This window comes from Rhinolophus hipposideros (assembly GCF_964194185.1).
Source record: "Rhinolophus hipposideros genome assembly, chromosome: 5".
Taxonomy (NCBI): domain Eukaryota; kingdom Metazoa; phylum Chordata; class Mammalia; order Chiroptera; family Rhinolophidae; genus Rhinolophus; species Rhinolophus hipposideros.
Genome location: NC_138051.1, coordinates 63,743,067 through 63,762,746, shown reverse-complemented (window position 1 = coordinate 63,762,746; position 19,680 = coordinate 63,743,067). Strand labels below are relative to the sequence as shown.

General features: G+C 34.5%; 1 protein-coding gene across 2 annotated transcripts in view; it reads right to left on the bottom strand.

Annotated features, from left to right (window-relative positions):
- Positions 1-1,718: 1,718 nt before the first annotated feature.
- The window catches only part of CGRRF1 (cell growth regulator with ring finger domain 1), a 38,720-nt gene continuing 20,758 nt past the window's right edge, over positions 1,719-19,680 (bottom strand). For both annotated transcript variants that reach the window (XM_081049818.1, XM_081049819.1), the window contains 5 exons: positions 17,145-17,284; positions 11,806-11,983; positions 11,501-11,648; positions 2,944-3,051; positions 1,719-2,724 (listed from right to left, as the gene is read on the bottom strand). In XM_081049818.1, the coding sequence (XP_080905944.1) occupies positions 2,404-2,724; positions 2,944-3,051; positions 11,501-11,648; positions 11,806-11,983; positions 17,145-17,284 (895 nt within the window). In that variant the 3' untranslated portion in view covers positions 1,719-2,403. The remainder of the gene's footprint in view (positions 2,725-2,943; positions 3,052-11,500; positions 11,649-11,805; positions 11,984-17,144; positions 17,285-19,680) is intronic.

Below are 19,680 nucleotides of genomic sequence, written 5' to 3'. Positions count from 1 at the left end.
AATGGCCATCAGAGCTGTCGTTGTATTACCCTTGATGTTCTGAACGTCATCAAAATGTCTTCCTTTCAATATTTGCCTTATTTTCAGATAAAGAAAGAAGTCATTGGGGGCCAGATCAGGTGAGTAGGGAGGGTGTTCCAATACAGTTATTAGTTTACTGACTAAAACTCCCTCACAGACAGTGCCATGTGAGCTGGTGCATTGTCGTGATGCAAGAGCCATGAATTGTTGGTGAAAAGTTTAGGTTGTCAAATTTTTTCACACAGCCTTTTCAGCACTTCCAAATAGTAAACTTGGTTAACTGTGTCCAAATTCATAATGAATAATCCCTCTGCTATCACAAAAGGTTAGTAACAGCGTTGCAACAAGTTCACAACCTTAATTGCCAGACCTTGTATATACAATGGAATATTATTCAGCCTTAAAAAAAAAATCTGATACACACTACAACATAGATGAACCTTGAAAATATTATACTCACCGAAATAACAATTGAAAGGACAAATAATGTATGATTCCATGTATATGAAGTACCTAAAATAGTCAAATTCATTGATACAAAAAGTATAATGGTGGTTACCAGGGGCTGAAAGGAAATGGGGAGCTATTTGATGGACATAGAGCTTCAGTTTGGTGGATACTGGTGATGGATGTATAACACTGTGAATGTACTTAATGCACTGAATCATACACTTAAGAATGATTAAAATGGTAAATTTTATGGTATGTACATTTTACTACAATAAAAATGTATGAAAGTGGAGTAAGACTGTAGGTGGACTCTATCGCAGATGAGAAAGCAACTATGTGTCCAGACAGTTCAGATACAAACAGAGCTGTAAATAGAGGGAAGTAGGATGGCTGGAAGGAGGGAAATGATCTCACAGTATTCCTACAATTTACACAAGGTGAGTTTCTCAGATGAATTGTTACAATAGTAGCTAAGCTCAGCAGGGACTGTAACTTTCGACAGCCCTGCTCCCAGGGGCAAGGTTAGAACAGGGCCTTAGGCATTTCTGAGGTAGGGATGTGCTTCTAATAAGACACCAGTGCTCCTCTGAAGCACAAACAGTTACTTAGAGGTCAGGAGCCTTGCCTGATTCTCTGTAGCCTAGACTCCCGAAAGCCTGACTCTTAGAAGGTATTTATTACATAGCAGTTGAACATAGATGGAAGTTTCATTACGTTCATAAAATGGAGAACAGATAATGTCTTTTTGAGAGTGGCATATTTGATTAGAATTATGTAAAAACACTGATACAGAGATAAGGCAGTACGCTTAATATAAACAGGACAAAAAAGTCTGAAAATGTCCCTGAATGTCGTAGTTTATTTGCTGTGATCTAAATTCTTGGTGAGGTAAAAGTGATTTCCACTGATGACACAGGAAGCTCTGATTTACCATTTTCTTCTTAGTCATCTTGGAAGGAGTAGAGGACAGAGCTATTTTGTCTATCAGGTTCCTCAACTCTTACTGGGATATAACAAGGGATGAACAAATTAATTTACTATTCAGAAGGACACGGGGTTCAGTTGGAATAAAAACACACTAGAAAAAAATAGTCATTTGTTTCTTTTAGTGATTTTTCTTGCTCCAAACCCCTCCAGTTTTGGATGGATTTGCTGTGCAGGAGGAAATCTAAGATAAGGCATTAAGACTCTCACAAATCTTTCGTGGTAGATCACAGTATGCTAATCTAATAATATTTGACAATAAATTTACTTATCCAAGAAATTTTATTATATCTTGTTTCATATTATCTGCTTCCTATAAATGAGTATCATTTAAATCTGACACACGGAGAACAGTCAAGAATTATATCCTGCATTTATGATTTAAGAAGCTATATTTAAAAATTAAGATGTGTTTATGTGGCTATAATTATAAGGAAATTAGAAACCAAACAGATGGATATTTATAAAACCTGGTATTTCAGGAAAGGACTTAAAGTCAGAAGCCCTTTCCAACTCCTTTGTAAACTGGGGAATATACAATTGTTTTAAGAAGAATTTAATTTTTTCCCAACTGCATTCCAGCTTATGTCAAAGGAGAAACATTCAGAAATCTTAAGACTTTTACTTGCTCAAATTTTAGATGGCTTGCTTTCTGGAATTTTTCTAATCGACATTATATGAAATCCTCTAGCTGACAAAAAGCCAAATGTTTACATTCCTCTCAAGACCTGGATGAATTTGTATGTATTAATATGATGGTATCCAGTATTTACCACACTGAACAGGAAGAAATAATTACTTTCCTCATCCAGGAACCGTACAAATATAAAGTTAAAATACAATTTTCATTGAGGGTCAACACTGCAGATTCCATGTTATGATTAATTCCCAAAACACAAGTTTCTGCATCTTCAGTGGAACGTGTAATTTTCAGTTGTAGCAACATCCTCAAAGAGTTTTCAGTTTGTCTTTATCTTGCTCCTTTTGACTGCAAAGTGCAAAAGATTCCTGAACAAACTGCCTGCACATCGGGCACTGCTGAAAATACTTCACACAGCCATCACACAAGCACGTGTGTCTACACGGCAGGAGCACCCAGTTCACAGTCCCGTTCTGGCAAACAACACAGTCTTTGCTATTCTCCTCTGGAGGGTCTACTTCACTTTCAGAAAGTCCGGCCTTTTCCAACAAACTTTGGTCTGTGCTTTGTTCTTCTGGAGAGGAATTGTTGGAGGGAGTGGAATTATTATTTGCAGACATGAAAAGTTGCTGCAAATCAAAGAAACAAGTTTAAAGATAATTATAAATGACAACTATTCTTTAAACCTGAGGTCATAAGAGCTGCTCAAAAATTTATGAGCTAACAAATCCAATAGCAAATAATAACAAACTTCTATAAAAACTAACTGAAAAATATTATCCCTTTATACATGTTCATTCTTCAAAATTCTGCACGCAAAAGAGAGAAGACCACAGGGAACAACTTACCTTAAGATCATGAAATTGACCTTGAGCCAGGAGTAAATATTGATATAATATTCTACAGGAAAGTTTATAATTCTGATCAGGAATATGAATTACTGACACCATGGAAATCTAAAATAAAAATTGAACACTGGTCAGCACTTAACCTCTTAATATCATGTCACAGATACGTGAAAAATTTGTCTCAAATAAAAATAAATTGATAAATTAGAAAACTTACAAATTATTTAAGTCACAGTCACTACAGAGGAACCAATTATTGATATATTTTTGCTAGAGTTATTTTAATTATACTCAAATTTACAAATTTATTGTGATCCCAACAAAAATACCATTAAGCTTTTTATAGCTGAATCTAAAACTCTCATATAAAAAAATAAAACAAGGAATAGCTAGCTCTAGGAAAATACTGAAGAGAAAACTATGAGGAGGACTAAGTCCAGTCAGATATTAAAATATACTACAAAGCCTCTAACATTAAAACTGTGGTACTGGCACATAAATAGACAGATGGCTGGAACAGAATAAACAGTCCAGAAACAGACCCAATTATATATACAAATATGATAAAGGTGGCATCTCAAATCACTGAGCAAAGAGAGTCTTTTTAATGAAAAATATTGGGACAACTGGATAGCTACTTGGAAAAATAAAAAGGTACATGCATTCCTCATACCATACATAAGAATAAACTCCAAAAGCATGAGAGATCTAATTGTAAAATATAAAAATTATATACAAGCACTACAAGAAAACATGTGAATTCTTTTTTAGTCTCAGTGGAGGGGAAGACTTTCTAACTATAACTCAAACCCAGAGGCAGATAAATGAGACAAATTTGATTACATAAAAATTTAAAACTTGCATGGCAAAAAGCACCATAAGCAAAGACATATGACAAACTGAAATAAAATATTCATAATGTATATCACAGACTAAGGGTTAATATCCCTAATTTATGAAAATCTTTTAAAAACTGAAAAAAAGTGTCCAAAAGTCCTATAGAGAAAAAGGGCAAAAGACATAAACAATTCACAAAAGATATAAACATGGTCCTTAGCCATGTAAAAAGATGTTTAATTTTACTCACAACATCATAAATGCAAATTAAAAATTCACTGAGATATCATTTCTCACTCATCAGATTAAGAAAAATTCAAAAGCTTGTCAATACACATTATAAAGAAATGGTCAGTCTCATATATTGCTGGTGGAAATGTATATAAAAAAAAAAACAGGTTCCACTCCAAAAGTACAACCCCAATAGAAGGAAATTTGGCAACATATAACAAATGACATGCATTTACCCTTCAACCATACAACCTCAACAATATTAAAATACATATACACTGGTTATTCAGTGCAAGGTTATTTATGATTGCAGAATACTGGAAACTACCTGAATGTCCAATCAGCAATTGACTAAATAATTATGGTACCTATACACCCTACATTCAATGGAGTGCTATGCAGCTATAAATAATAATAATAATAATAATAATAATAATAATAATAATAAGCGAGGAAGATTTCCATGAACTGGTCTAGAGTGGTTTCCAGGAGATGTTATAAAAACAAACAAAAAAAGGAAGAACATATATAGTATATATAGTGTGCTACATTCAGTGTAAGAAAGAGAAAATTATATACATATGTATGGATAGATTATACATAATAATGATATATAATAAATAAAATATATAAATATATAAAATATAAAAAATATAAAACAAGTAAAATTATATATAATGAGAGATATAGTACACATATCTCTCCTTATTATTACAATAAGAAACATAGGAAGGATAAACCAGAAAACAATGAACTTGGTTATCGACAAGGGCTGGGATGTGTGAGCCTGGGAGCAGGGCATACGGAGGAGAGCAACGTTGGAGTGAGTATACATCTTAATATAGTTTTTTGACTTTGGGGAGAACTAATCCGAGTAATTTACGGATATAGTGTTTCACTATAAGCCTTCGGTCTTTGGCTGGAAGTACAAAAAGGACAGTTGGAGCATGAAAATAATCAAATTCAGTAATGAATTATAAACCACTGGGAAATAGATAAAAAATAAATGGGCAGTCTCTTGCTTATAGTAAAATACTGAGGATTGATTGGAGGGCAAAAGTTGGAAAATAATCATTTTTGCAACCATCACGGGAAAGATAAAATCTGGTAAGAATCAACAATGGATACTAAATCCACGGGGAAATGTTGACAAAGAGCAGGATATTTGCAGGATCTTAAAGTTGTCTCCCCACATACTGCTTATTATTTGCAGAGGAGGGAAAAAATGGAACAGTGGAGAAATTAGGTAACACCTTGACTGAGAGATCAAAATTAACATCACCAATGACAGAAAAGAACCTTGAATACCTCTAAAGGTGATGCCCTGAAAACGTACATTATCACCTGTGCAGTATACTGGCTGAAAATGAATAATTTCAATCTAATCATGATGAAACATCAGAAAAACAAAATGAGGAATGTTCTAGTGTACAAAAGGGTGTGTGTATGTAACTGTATTTTTCAAAAATGCTGTCATAAAAGACAAAGAAAGGCTATGGAAATATTCTAGATTAAAGGAGGCTAATGATACACGATACATACAGTATCTGACTCTAGACGAGAATTTGTACTGCAGGGGAAAATATGTTATAAAGAATACTGTTAGATCAACTGACAATTGGAATATAGATAACACATTGGACAAAATATTATATCAATGTTAGATTTACAAAGTTGATAACTGTACTGTGGTTATACAAGAGACCATCAGCATTATTAAGAAATACATAATGAAGTATTTAGGTGTAAAGAATCATCATGCATACATGATTACTCTCAAATCATCCATTAAAAAATACACACACACACACACACACACACACACACGGGCAAATAATAATGCAAATGTGCAATGTTAACAATTAATAATAGGAGATCTGGGTAAAGGACATATGACTGTTTTTCCACTTTTTTATTTGCAAATTTTTGAAATTATGTCCAAATAAAAAGTTTTTTAGAAACCCTACTATGGTTAAAAACATACAATATTACTCACAGCCTTATAAGGATTTATTAATTTGGCAATGGCTTTTAAGGCTTGTAATATAAATCAATTTTGAATTCGTGATTGGTAGAAGGTACTAATATTATCATCTCCTACTAACAATACTGTCATTTGTTTTAATATTAAACGCTTCTGAATCTACTATAATGCTAGTTTTAAATATATATGTAGTTACATATATATGTTTTGTATGGCAAAGGTGTTAAAATATACTATTAAATGAAAGCAGGTCACAAAATAGTCTGTATAAGTTGATCCCATTTTCATTTAAAAATTACATATATAAAGGTCTGGAAAGATACAGACAAATATTCACAGTAATTATCTTTGGATGATAGAATAAAAGTGATTATACTTTTTTCCTTTTGGCTTATCTAGATTTTCTAATTTTATTTCCTGCCATAAACATGTATTGTTTGAGTAATACAGAAAACCAACGAATGTAATTAAGTGAAAGTAAAATTTTAAAGGCAAAACCTTGCAATAACAATCCCTGTTTTCCTTTATCTGCCTAAAATAATAAACTAGTTCCTAATTACACTATCTAAACGTAATTTTTTACTGTTACAATAGGAATAAAAGAGTTTACTTTTTTTTAGATTTAGAGTCTCTGACTCCCAGATAAAATACTGAAAAACCACATATGAAAAAGAATTGTGAAACGCTCAGTTTGCTTTAAAATTGTTCTAAGAACAGAGAACATTAATATACTAACAAATATGCTTTAGTTCTAATATTAGGGCCAATCTGAGAGATAAAAGATGGAGAAGCAAGGATTAACAGGGAATAAAAAAAAGGGGAGCCCGCTCATGAGAATAAAAGGCTCAGGCAGGGAGACATACGTATATACAAAGGAAATGACTGTTAACCCTGGAGAGCCAGGCACGGGCTGCCCTATAGGAATAAGCTTCCCACAACTACCACAGGGCCATGGAGTCTTCCTTCCAGTTGGATCAGAGACCCGATAGCAAATCTTTCCCTGTTTATAATGTCATTGAAAAGTGGTTAAAATGGTGAATTTTGTTATATACATTTTACTATGTACACACCAACTCCTTCTGTTTAGATAGAAGAAGAAAATTAGAAAACAAAGAAGACTGACTCTGAGTACCTCAGGTAGACAGAAAGCACCAGCAGTGAGGGGAAAAGGAACCAAAAAGGGGCGGTAGGAGGAAGGTGACTGAGAGCTGACCCTTTTTGTTTGAAATAAAAGGAAAGTAGGGGAGCGAAGAAGAGGTGGAGGTATGGTGGTGAGAGAAGGGTTGCAGAGCCTGGGTAGGCAGGGTTATGAAACACCATACCGAACAGATCTTATTTATCTCTAGTTGAAAAAGAAGGGAGGGGGAAGAAACCAGAAGATTTCTCCTATACACTATCTCATGTACATGCAAGTAAGGAGTTTGCTGTCCAGCTCTATGAGGCTCACTAACATTGTTTGGTATGACTTTTTTCACTTACAAAATTTATTGAACACCTACTGTGTTCCATGCACTGTGCTAGATTCTGAAAATACACTGCTGTTGGTATGTCTTTTATTTGGAAAAAACAAGCTGACTTAGGCTCAATGGAACTTCAATTTGATAAGATTAAAAACCCCAAAGCCTAGAGAGACTTAACAGCATATGAGCAGGGTCTCGATTTCCCAGTAAGGGTCTACACCTTCCAAAGCTCAATGAATGCTTGTTTTGGAAAGATAGTCCTGTTAAAAAAAAAAAGGTGGGGAGAGTACTGGCCCAGGACTACTAAGGTTCAGGGTTCAGCCCATCTCTATTTCCTCAATGACTAGGATTTTCTTTGGATTGCTTCAGTCTCTGTAAGAAGGATTTTGCTCTAACACACAAGCTTATTGGAAGGAATAAATAAGTTAATGTTAGTGAATGTACTTTGTATATTACAAAGTACCACGAACATGTTACCATATCTTTATTAATGAACATATCTATATCATGCGCTTTAGAAAAGTAGTAAATTGTCATTCAAGAATACTATGAAGGACTATATGCCACCAAATTCAATAACTTAGAAGAAATGGACAGTTCTTAGAAACCTATAGCCTTCCTAGGCTGAATCACGAAGAATTGGAAAATCTAAACAGACCGATCACCAGTAAGGAAATTCAGTCATCCAAACCCTTCCCAAAAGCAAAAGTCCGGGACCAGATGGCTTCACTAGTGAATTCCACCAAACCTTCAAAGAGGATCTAATACCAAGCCTGCTCAAGCTCTTCCAAAAAAATTGAAGAAGAGTCTGTACTCCCTAACTCATTTTATGAGTCCAATATTACCCTGATACCAAAACCTGGTAAGGACAACACAAAAAAAGAAAACTACAGACCAATATCTCTGATGAATACAGATGCAAAAGTCCTAAACAAAATTCTAGCAAATCAAATGCAACAATGCATTAAAAAGATTATTCATCACGACCAAGTGGGGTTCATCCCCGGGGCACAAGGATGGTTCAACATCCGCAAATCCATCAATGTGATACATCACATAAACAAAATAAAGGACAAAAATCAATATGATTATGTCAATTGATGCAGAAAAAGCATTTGACAAGATACAACATCCATTTATGATAAAAATATTTAATAAAATAGGTGAAGGAAAATACCTTACTATAATAAAGGCCATATATGACAAACCCTCAGCTAATATCATAATTAACAGTGAAAAACTGAAGCCCTTTGCTCTACGTTCAGGAACACAACAGGGCTTTCCCCTGTCACCTCTGCTTTTCAACATAGTGTTGGAAGTCCTCGCCAGAGCAATCAGGCAAGAGAAAGAAATAAAAGGCATCCAAAACGGGAATGAAGAAGTTAAACTATCACTCTTTGCAGATGACATGATGCTATATATAGAAAACCCTAAAGACTCCACCAAAAAGCTATTAGAAACAATAAATACAGTAAAGTTGCTGGCTACAAAATCAACGTACAAAAGTCCATTGCATTCCTATACACTAACAATGAAATCTCAGAAAAATAAAAACAACAACAATTCCTTTTGCAATTGCAACAAAAAGAATAAAATACCTAGGAATAAACTTAACCAAGGATGTGAAGGACCTATATGCTGAAAACTATAAGACATTTTTAAAAGAAATTGAAGACACAAAGAAATGGAAAGACATTCCATGCTCATGGTTTGGAAGAATCAACATAGTTAAAATGGCCATATTACCCAAAGCAATATACAGATTTAATGTAATCCCCATCAAAATCACAATGGCATTTTTTAAAGAAATAGAACAAAAAATCATCAGATTTGTTTGGAACCACAAAAGACCCTGAATAGCCAAAGCAATCTTAAGAAAAAAGAACAATACTGGAGGTATCACACTGCTTGACTTTAGCTTGTACTACAGGGCTACAATAATCAAAACAGCATGGTATTGGCAGAAAAACAGACACATAGACCAATGGAATAGAATTGAGAACCCAGAAATAAACCCACATAAATATGGACAGATAATTTTTGGCAAAGAAGCAAAAAACATACAATGGAGAAGAGACAGCCTCTTCAATAAATGGAGCTGGGAGAATTGGAAAGTCATGTGCAAAAGAATGAAAGTAGACTGCTATCTGCCAACATCTAGCAAAATTAATTCAAAATGGATCAAAGACCTAAGCACAAGACCTGAAACAATAAACTACATAGAAGAAAACATAGGTACTAAACTTATGGATCTTGGGTTCAAAGAGCATTTTATGAATTTGACTCCAAAGGCAAGGGAAGTAAAAGCTAAAATAAACGAATGGGACTATATCAAACTTAAAAGCTTCTGCACAGCAAAAGAAACCAACAAAATAAAGAGGCAACCAACTGAGTGGAAGAAGATTTTTGCAAACAGTGCCTCCGATAAGGGGCTAATATCCAAAATATACAAGGAACTCATGAAACTCAACAACAAAAAAACAAACAACCCAATTGAAAAATGGGCAGACGACCTGAAGAGACATTTCTCCAAGAGGACATACAAATGACAAATAGACATATGAAAAAATGTTCAACATCACTAATCATCAGAGAAATGCAAATAAAAACCACAATGAGATATCACCTCACCCAGTTAGAATGGCTATCATCAACAAGACAAATAGTAACAAGTGTTAGAGAGGCTGTGGAGAAAAAGGAACCCTCATCCACTGTTGGTGGGAATGCAGGTTGGTTCAGGGCTGTGGAAGGCAGTGTGGAGGTTCCTCAAAAAATTACGAATAGAATTACCATATGACCCAGTAATCCCTCTCCTGGGTATCTACCCAAAAAATCTAAAAACATTTACCCATAAAGACAAGTGTGCTTCAATGTTCATTTCAGCTTTATTTATGGTGGCCAAGACATAAAACAACCAAAATGTCCTTCGATAGATGAATGGATAAAGAAGTTGTGGTATATATACACAATGGAATACTATTCGGCGTTAAGGAAAGATGATATAGGAGCATTTGTGACAACATGGATGGACCTTGAGAGTATAATGCTAAGTGAAATAAGTCAGACAGAAAAAGCAGAGAACCCTATGATTTCACTGATATGTGGTATATAAACCAAAAACAACAAAGAAACAAGACAAACAAATGAGAAAGAAAAACTCATAGACACAGACAATAATTTAGTGGTTACCAGAGGGTAAGGGGGTGGGGGGTGGGAGATGAGGGTCAGGGGCATCAAATATATGGTGATGGAAGGAGAATTGACTCTGGGTGGTGAACACACAATGGGATTTATAGATGATGTAATACAGAATTGTACACCTGAAATCTATGTAGCTTTACTAACAATTGTCACCCCTATAAACTTTAATTTAAAAAAACGTTAGTAAATTGTGTATAAGGGCATTCTTACCATATGATTTCACCAAAAGTTTATTTTATGTATAAGCGTCTACCTTACTTAGAGGATTGTCATGGCTCAGGTCCTCTTAGATCTCTAAGATGCTTTCACCTTCCTAATAGGGATAAACTATCAGACTAAAGAAATAATTAGTGTATAATGAGAAAAATAATTACTGAAAATATAGGGACCAAACATGTATAAGATGGAGGTGTAGCAGGGACTCTGATGGAAACAAGATGACTATAAACATGCGAAGAAAAGAATGGGTACCATCTTAAAATCGAGCACTTGTAGATCACTACAATGCTTACTTATTTGGCACTAAGAATATTAATAATACACATGCTTCCCAACAGATTCTTTCCTAAGTAGGAAACATGACAGAATATAGAATGATGAAATTAATCTAATTCAAATATATCTTTTATTTTCTAAATAATAGCATATTCTTGCAACCCATACGGGGAAAAAGGTCATACTCTGAAGGTCCTGTTAAAATATATAAAAAAATCATACAGGTGTATTTCCCATGTAGGCATTTTTTGAAGAAAAATGTGTTATAACTTTCTATGTCACCAAATAATAAAGACCCATTATCCAAATCACTTCAAAGTAATGCTTCCAGAACTTTAAAATTACTTACAATATCATAAATTTCTCGGTCATCCTCATCAGCTAGGGTCAACAGGGCTACCAACGGATAGCGAGATCTGGGCACTATACCAAAGTCTTCAATTTTAGTATCTTTTGGTAACTGGCAATATATTTCTTCTTTGCTGTCCTTTTTAATACTTGTTGAAGATGTAAAGGTAAATTGACACTATAACCAAAAATATAATAATACACCAAAGGTGATCAACAGTACCTTCGCAACACTTTATTTTATCTATAACAAGTCTAATGTCTAAAGTTTTCAGGTGCTAATGGATATATCAGATAAAAGGATACAAATATTGTTCTTGATAGAGATATTCGCTATACAGAGCATCTTCCAATGCTTGGGGCGTGCTTATTCGGAAGCAATAAAAGTGCTTCTGCAGAGCCTCGTATAATTTCTGAACACTGCACCCCCAGTAGCATGTAAGGAGGCTATCTTCAAGGCAATCTGTTGTCAAAGTTATACCAGCTGTAGAAGACAAAGCAAAGACAATTACCTAACGTCATTTCTAATACAATCATACAGAGCAAGTCACAAAAGCTTCCTTTTGGAAGCTGGCTAGGCTGCAGGCAGTTAAAGGAACGCATTAAAGGGTATGTGCCTATAAATGAAGGAACTGGTCTCCAAAACAAGATAGATCAAAACCTCAATATCTACAATTTTGAAATGCTATCAGTAAACTTCTTATTTATACATTTATGCTTGGAAATTATCAATTAAATTTTTTTTGGTGACTCCAAGGCTTTCCCCACATAGATTTTAAACACTGAAGTATAGTTCACTATTGTTAACCTACCCCTCTAGTAGTGTCTATATCCCAACTACAAGGAACAGCAGAGCTGTCTCTGAAAGTGGATACACACCACCCATGGGTCCACAAGACGATCACTGGAGTAGGAAACATATTAAAAAGAAATTGAGCTTTACTAATATTAATATATACATTGACAACATTAATATACATCATTAATATACATTCTTGTCACACAGTTAATGTCCCATGTAATATGCAAAATATCCCAAGGAAAGAGTGGGGATTCCAAAACATGGTGATGTCCTCACTTTCAGCATAGTAAAAGATATTACAATTTGAGGAGACCTGACTAAGTGGACATACAAATTATATCATATAGTTTTACCTACTTACTCAACACTTAATTAGGATTTACTATGTGGCACCTATATGATTTCTTCCCTTGCTTGTAGCCATTGTAGCAATATCAAGTTCAAGGGCAGCAACATCCCGTGTCTCACAGCTGGCGGTGTAAACTGCAACATGTAGTGCTCAATGGCAGTCGTGTACTTACTAAACCAAAAGGGCACTTTTGGTCATTGTTCCTGGCTGACCAGACTTGGTCTCTGATTCTGGCTCTCCAAAACCTTCTGGCAAGTCTGTAAGCCATCCAATATCCTTTCATTGGAGTCATTTCTGTTGCTTGCTAATAGGAATTCTGACTGACACATTACCTATTTCTTTTAAAGGTGATCAAGAGTATGTGTTGGAAGGAGATACACGAACATAACCAGATGATCCACAGGCTACCGAACATTGATTGATTGTTTCCACTTTTTTTCTCAGTATTTAGTAGTAGGTACACAGTCTCAGATTATGAATATGTATAATAGCAGTGACAGAGAGCAATTTCCAATCATAGTTCAGCAAAAATTGTAATTGGCAGAAACTTTGCATATACAATTAGAACAGAATTTGATTTCAAATTTTTCTAATTCCAATCATGAGGTATTAATTAAAGAATGAAAAGTTCAATTAGCTATTTTTTCAATTAGTTTTTAAATAACTGAAGAAAAACACTCCATTAATACAAATTTAATATATATATAATTTAAAATCACATATAATTTTCTCTGTCACTTCAGAACAACACGATGCAAGAAAAAAAGTTGGAAGTAGACAAGAAAAGGAAAAAATTTTAGAGCATACAAAAAAAGTGGAAAAAGGAAAAAAGAACATAGAAAATGAATACTTAATATTATTGTGTTACTGGCAAAAATGAAAAAAACAGTATGTATAAGGCTATTCATTGTAGGACTAGTTATATCAAAATGCTGGAATCCATCCCGATATCCATCAATAGGGGATTAAATGAATAAAATATAGAATACTCTCCAATGAAGAAGTACTTTTCAGCTCTTAAAAAAGAATTGAGGTGTATCAAAATATCTCTATATACTACTACTGTGGAATGAGCTTTAGAATATACTGTTAAATGAAAAAAGGTGGAGAAAAGTAAACATAGTATGGTAGCGTTTATCTCATAGGAGAGGATGTCCATGTGTATGCATTTGTTTATACTAAAAAAGAACAATGGAAGGATAAACCTTAAAATAAAAACTCAACTTACAGAACATACAAAACTACCCGTTTATTTGTGAAAAGAATCAGTTTACAGAGATTCAAAGCTGCATAAAACTTGTTTACAGACTTTGTATACCTGACTAAAATGAGGAGAGTGTCAGAGACTAATGATAACCGGATATTAATCACACTTTACTATAATGTCTCTGAAATCAGTATTATAAGTAAATGAGGAAGAACTACAGAATCTATAAAACATTCCACAGTCTTTCATAAACTTGTCCATTACATAGACTGAGAGAAAAATATATTGATTTACACTAACTGATAATAGTTCAAATACTCCTACGCAAAACTATTCTGCCTTTAGTTTTTATCACTTCTTCCACAAAGATCCTTATATTCAATTCCTATTCTTATATTTTCTTAGTCTTCTAAAATTCAGTGCACACACAATGTCAGTTTAGATCAATAACATTAACAGAATCAGGATATAGACATACACCAGACAATTCAGAATCCACATGAAATGAAGCCGGCTGGGTGTGATCTCTCGCCACCTGCCCTTACCTGCCTAGCCGTAACAGCCAAATAAAGGGTAAGAGACAATGTAAGAGACCATCGTGCAAAAAAATGGAAAAAAATAGGGATGATAGTCAAATGAGTTGAGCCATTAAAAAAGGAGAAACATGCAGGAGGAAAGCCACAAACCTCCTTGCAGAAGAAGACTTGTGAGAGAAGAATTAATATACCAGGAGACCACCCATGAGGGTAACAAAACCAGAATACTGGGAGATGAAAATTTTAGGTTGTAAGGATCAGAGGTTCACAAATCCTCCAAAAATGCGATGTGTATCCTTTTGCTGAACCCTTTTACTTTATGTCTCTCAGGGAGAATAAGTCAAAATACAAAGAAACTGTTTGCAAAAAAGGACCGCAGAATTCCTGATCCAAATTAATACTACTTTCAATTTCATTAAGGCCTCTACACTGGGGACATGGAAACATCATAAATCCAAATATAGTATCGTTACATAACAACAACAACAAACCCTCCCCCCCAAAAACCTCTAGTAAAGAGAACTAAATGAGTAAGATTAAAACTGATTCTCTGGTTTATCTTCAAGTATATTAGGTCTCCAGATGTTCCCTTTTCCTCCTCTGTGTGTCAGGCATCTTAGATACAGTGGTAAAAAAAGACCTGGATTTTTAAACTATCTACAATCAAATGAAATAACCTTTTAAAATGTCACGATTATTGCTTAGAATATTATTTCAATACCCTGGTTAGGCATCTTTAATGACAACCATTGTTCCATAATTTTAACAAATGAATTTTATTCTGCCGAGTACAATTCCCACCAAAATCCTTCTCCTTATTTCCCCATAGAAGACAGATAATGAATGATATGTATTGCTATCATAAAAATTAAAATATTTCAAAAACCACGCTATTTAAGTCCACACTTTGAAAATTTTTTTCATGTACTTCAGTAAAGCTATTATACCTTACTGTTGGTTAGCACCTAGTGTGTTGGGCAGAGCAGTATTCTACTTAGTGGGTATCTTTTCATTTGCTTCTAACATTTACAGGGCAGGCTCTATTTGAGACTTTCTGTCTTAAAGGCAGACTGATGGATTTCCTGACACTTTCTAGCTCACAAGTGTCCTGTGTTTGCTTGCTCACAATGTATCAGTTATTTTTTCAGTGTTTCCAGGCTTGTGGATCTGTGCTACAGGAAGCACCACTTTGTAATAATGGTAGTTGTTTTTTACTGTAGTCCTGCTTAAGAGCCAGATGTGACATTATAACAGGTCCCAGTGCATGGCCACAAAGGTCAGAGATCACCAACCCTCATTATTCTGCACATTTTATTCAGGCATGTTTTCTAAATAAGTTAGTTTTCTCTGTCATATCTTGAAATTTGGTTTTCCCAAGTGAAAAGTGTCAGAATGACACTTTTTATCTACCATTAGAGGAGGAAAAAAGTAGTCCTTAGTTCTCCTCAATTCATAAGGGTTATATCTATGAAGCTATCGATACATATATCATTTACAACTAAGGAAGAAGAATAAGACATTTTCTCCTTTTCATTGTAAATCAAGATTTACTTAAGGTTGATAATGCCTGTTGACTAAGTACACTAATTTCTGACAAGCAATTCTGAAAGTTACAGGCAGGAAGATGACTAGACAATGTTCATAGAAGGAGCAGGGTGTCAGCAAGGAAGGACTAGCTAAGGCTGGTAAACACTGCAAAGAGAGACCTAACTCAGGCCTGAAAAGTATCCACTGGATTTCAAGACTGCTGGGGGTCAGAGGTGGGGGCAGAAGTGGTAATTACTGACCTTGGAGAAATATATTTCAATAAAGGGGTTCAGGTAAAAATCAGATTACATTGCTGTAAGGAGTAAAAGAGAAGCAGGCTAAGAGAAGGCAAATGCAAACTGCTTTTAAGAAGCCTGGCTTGAAGGGGAGATGAAAAGGTGAGAAAGTTTGGGGTTGTTTGTTTCTTAGATACTGGAAATGTGAGCAAGTGTAAAAGATGACAGGGTCTCAGCCCAGAAATCTTTATAGAGCTACAAAACTATATCTAGAACTGCCTACTCTATATCTCTACTTAACTGTCACAGAGGCATTTCATAGTCCAGAAGTTCAAAATTGAATTCATTACCTTTCTTCCAAAACCTATTGTTCCACCCTTATTCTTCATCTCAGTAAAAGGACCTGTCGATGGAGGATCCAAACAAAGAATCTGAGTCTCTCTCACTCTCTCTTATCTGTCCGCAGCACCCTCCCTTCTCTTTCATTCCACTGGTTCCTAGATATTCTTGCAGGCAATATTTTCTCCCAACTTAAGGATATAAACAAACAACTACCATCTATGATTACCATCTACCAAAATAACATTTTATACCAAAATACTAATTTCAGATTAAAAGACAGCTGTTCTTCAGAAGGTTAGCAACTTGACGTTAACTGTGCTTATACTACACCCTTCTTACATTTCTCACTGCACTGAAGACCAGTGAAATGGTACAGTGTCCTAACAGACTTCTCTTATGAACACGTGTGATACTTTATTTTTCTCAGACAAATGCTTCAGTTTACTAGTTGACAAATTCCTTTAGAGCAAGGTTTGTGAATTATTAGTCTTTGTATCTGTAGTATGTAATACAGCTTCTGGAACAAAACAGGTGCTCAATACATGTTTGTCAAGTCTAATGAAGAGAAAGCAATAAAGAAACAAAATTAAAGGGCTAAAAAAGGGGCATGGAAAGAAGGAAAAATCTTTGGAAAATGGCTACCAACTTGTAATTGAAGCTGAAGAAGGATTAGTGATCTCTAAGCCAAAAGGATTCTTGACTTGTCTCATTTGCTTTTTGAAAACTCTTGTATGGAACTGGGTCTCTTCTGAATTTCTCAGAATTACTGGAACATCCCAACCAAACCTGAAGAGAGGTAAAAATAATACATAATTTTAACAAATGAAACTTTATGTTATATGTAGAGTATGTTATGCTTCATTCAATATTCCTTTTGACATAAGTATCAGAAAAAGAGATAAAGTTACTCAGTTTACATTCTATTGTAGAATTAATCTAGAATTAAGAGAGATTAGAGGTTTCATAGAATTGCAATATATTGTTCAGCTGGCTGAATCGATATACTCTTGGAAACAAAGAGCTCTATTGTTAATAGTATTGTTAACAAAGGAGTATAGTGATTATAAATTGTATCTAATGTAACAGCAAAAACATAATAGAATTATTACATTTTTTAATGATACGGAAAACAAATAGATATTTAATATACAGACTATTTGATATTATTTATAACACTTAAACACCAAATCACTAGACTAGACAAGAATGTTCATAGAAGACAAAGGAGCAGGGTATCAGGAACGAAGGACTAGCCAATGCTGGTAAACACTGCAGAGAGCCCTTCATTCAGATAACATATTTTCTCCTTTTAAATTTCATGTAAAAATGTGATAATGCATACTGAACAGACTTAGAAGGAAAAAGAAAGGGATGAAGTTCAATTCTTTATAAAATTAGAAAGCAGCTAAATTTACTCAATTTAAATAAAATAACTTAAAATAAATACACATTAGTTAAACCAGTGGACTTAGGTTAAGCTGGCAGTTAGGTTCATACTTTGATGCACTCTCTTCTCTTCAAACACTTAGTAGTGATAGATAAAAAATAAAAAGAGAAATCAAAAAAGACCCTGCTGAAATGAGTACACAAACTGTGGTATGTTAAAACAAAGGAATAGAGGTACTCAGCAATGAAAAGGAATAAATTATTTCTACGAAATTATTTCTACGAAAGAGTACATGCTATATGACTCACACAGATAAATCTCAAAAATAACGTGCTGTGCAAAACAAGCCTAACGTGAAAGAGTACATGCTATATGATTCCGTAACATGAAATTCTAGAGCAGGCAAAAGTAATCTATGGTACAAAGAAAAAAACAGAACGAGGTTGCTTCTGGGGGTGTAGGAGTATGGACTGACTGGGAAAGGGCATAGGAAACTTTCTCTGGTAATAGTCTATATCTTGATAGAGGTTTGAGTTGTATAGATGATGTGTTTGATAACACTTAAGATCTGTATATTGCATTGCATGTAAATATTACTTCAAAAGAAAAAAGAATTATAAACAAAAACAAATACTGTACTCTAGCTAATAATATGCAATGCTTTAGTACTTATGGGTGAAGAATACAAGTTACTTTGAAGTGATCAAGAAATAAGATGGACTGATGGGTGGAGAGAGGAATGGATGGATCAGGACAGATACGTAATAAAGACATAGCAAAATGTTCATTTAGAAACTAAATGATGAGCATACGTGTGTCTTCTGTGTAATTCTTTCAAGTTTTCTGTAAGTTTGAAAATTTTAATAATAAAATGTTGGAAAAAGAGACATAGCTGGGTTCAAAGACAAAACTTTATGGATCTCAAAAAGGAAAAAATACAAAGTAGTAAGGTTGATGCCATGGTTTGATGGGTGCTGAGTCTGGCAGCAGGCAGTGGCAACTAAGCCTTCACAGAGTAAGAGGGACTTATAGGTTGTCTACTCAAGACAAGGACCAGAGCCAGGTTCACAACTGGAATCTAGGAGTTGGGTTAGGCCAATATCACTATGGGACAGAAGACATGGTCCTTTATGGCGGGGGGGGGGGGGGGGTTGTTCTACAAATCTGGGCAGAGGCAATTGTAAAATGGTTAAACAGAAAGGATGAGGACAAAGTGGGGGTCGGGGGAGCTTCCACTAAAATTTAGGTTGCAAACTAAAATTTCAAAGCACATGAATAAATTTATGCCAAGAGAAAGCCAATAAAATTAACAAATGGAATAAAATTTCACTCTAGATGAATTTAATTTTATAGAACAGTTGGATAAGGCTGTTCTTGTCCTGCCTAAAAAAGCTGAAGAGGAAGCCTCTAGCAGATCAAATGTTAACTGTTTCCAAGTAAGTTAACTGCATCCCAAAACAAAGCTCAAGAATATTTACATGAATATAAAAACATCCAGCACCAGATAAGGTAAAATTCACAATGTTTAGGGTTCAATAAAAAAAAAATAACAGGCATGCAAAGAATCAGGGAAATATGACCCACAAAGAGGAGAGAAACTAATCAATGGAAATAGACCCCAGAAATGATATAGGTACTAGAATTAGTAGATAAGGACATCAAAACAATTGTTATAACTATACTTTTTCAAGAAGGTAAGTAAAGATTGAGCATATTATACAGAGACATGGAAGATATAAAAAAAAAGACTCAAATCCATTTCTGTAGATAAAAAATACAATGTTTGAGATTAAAA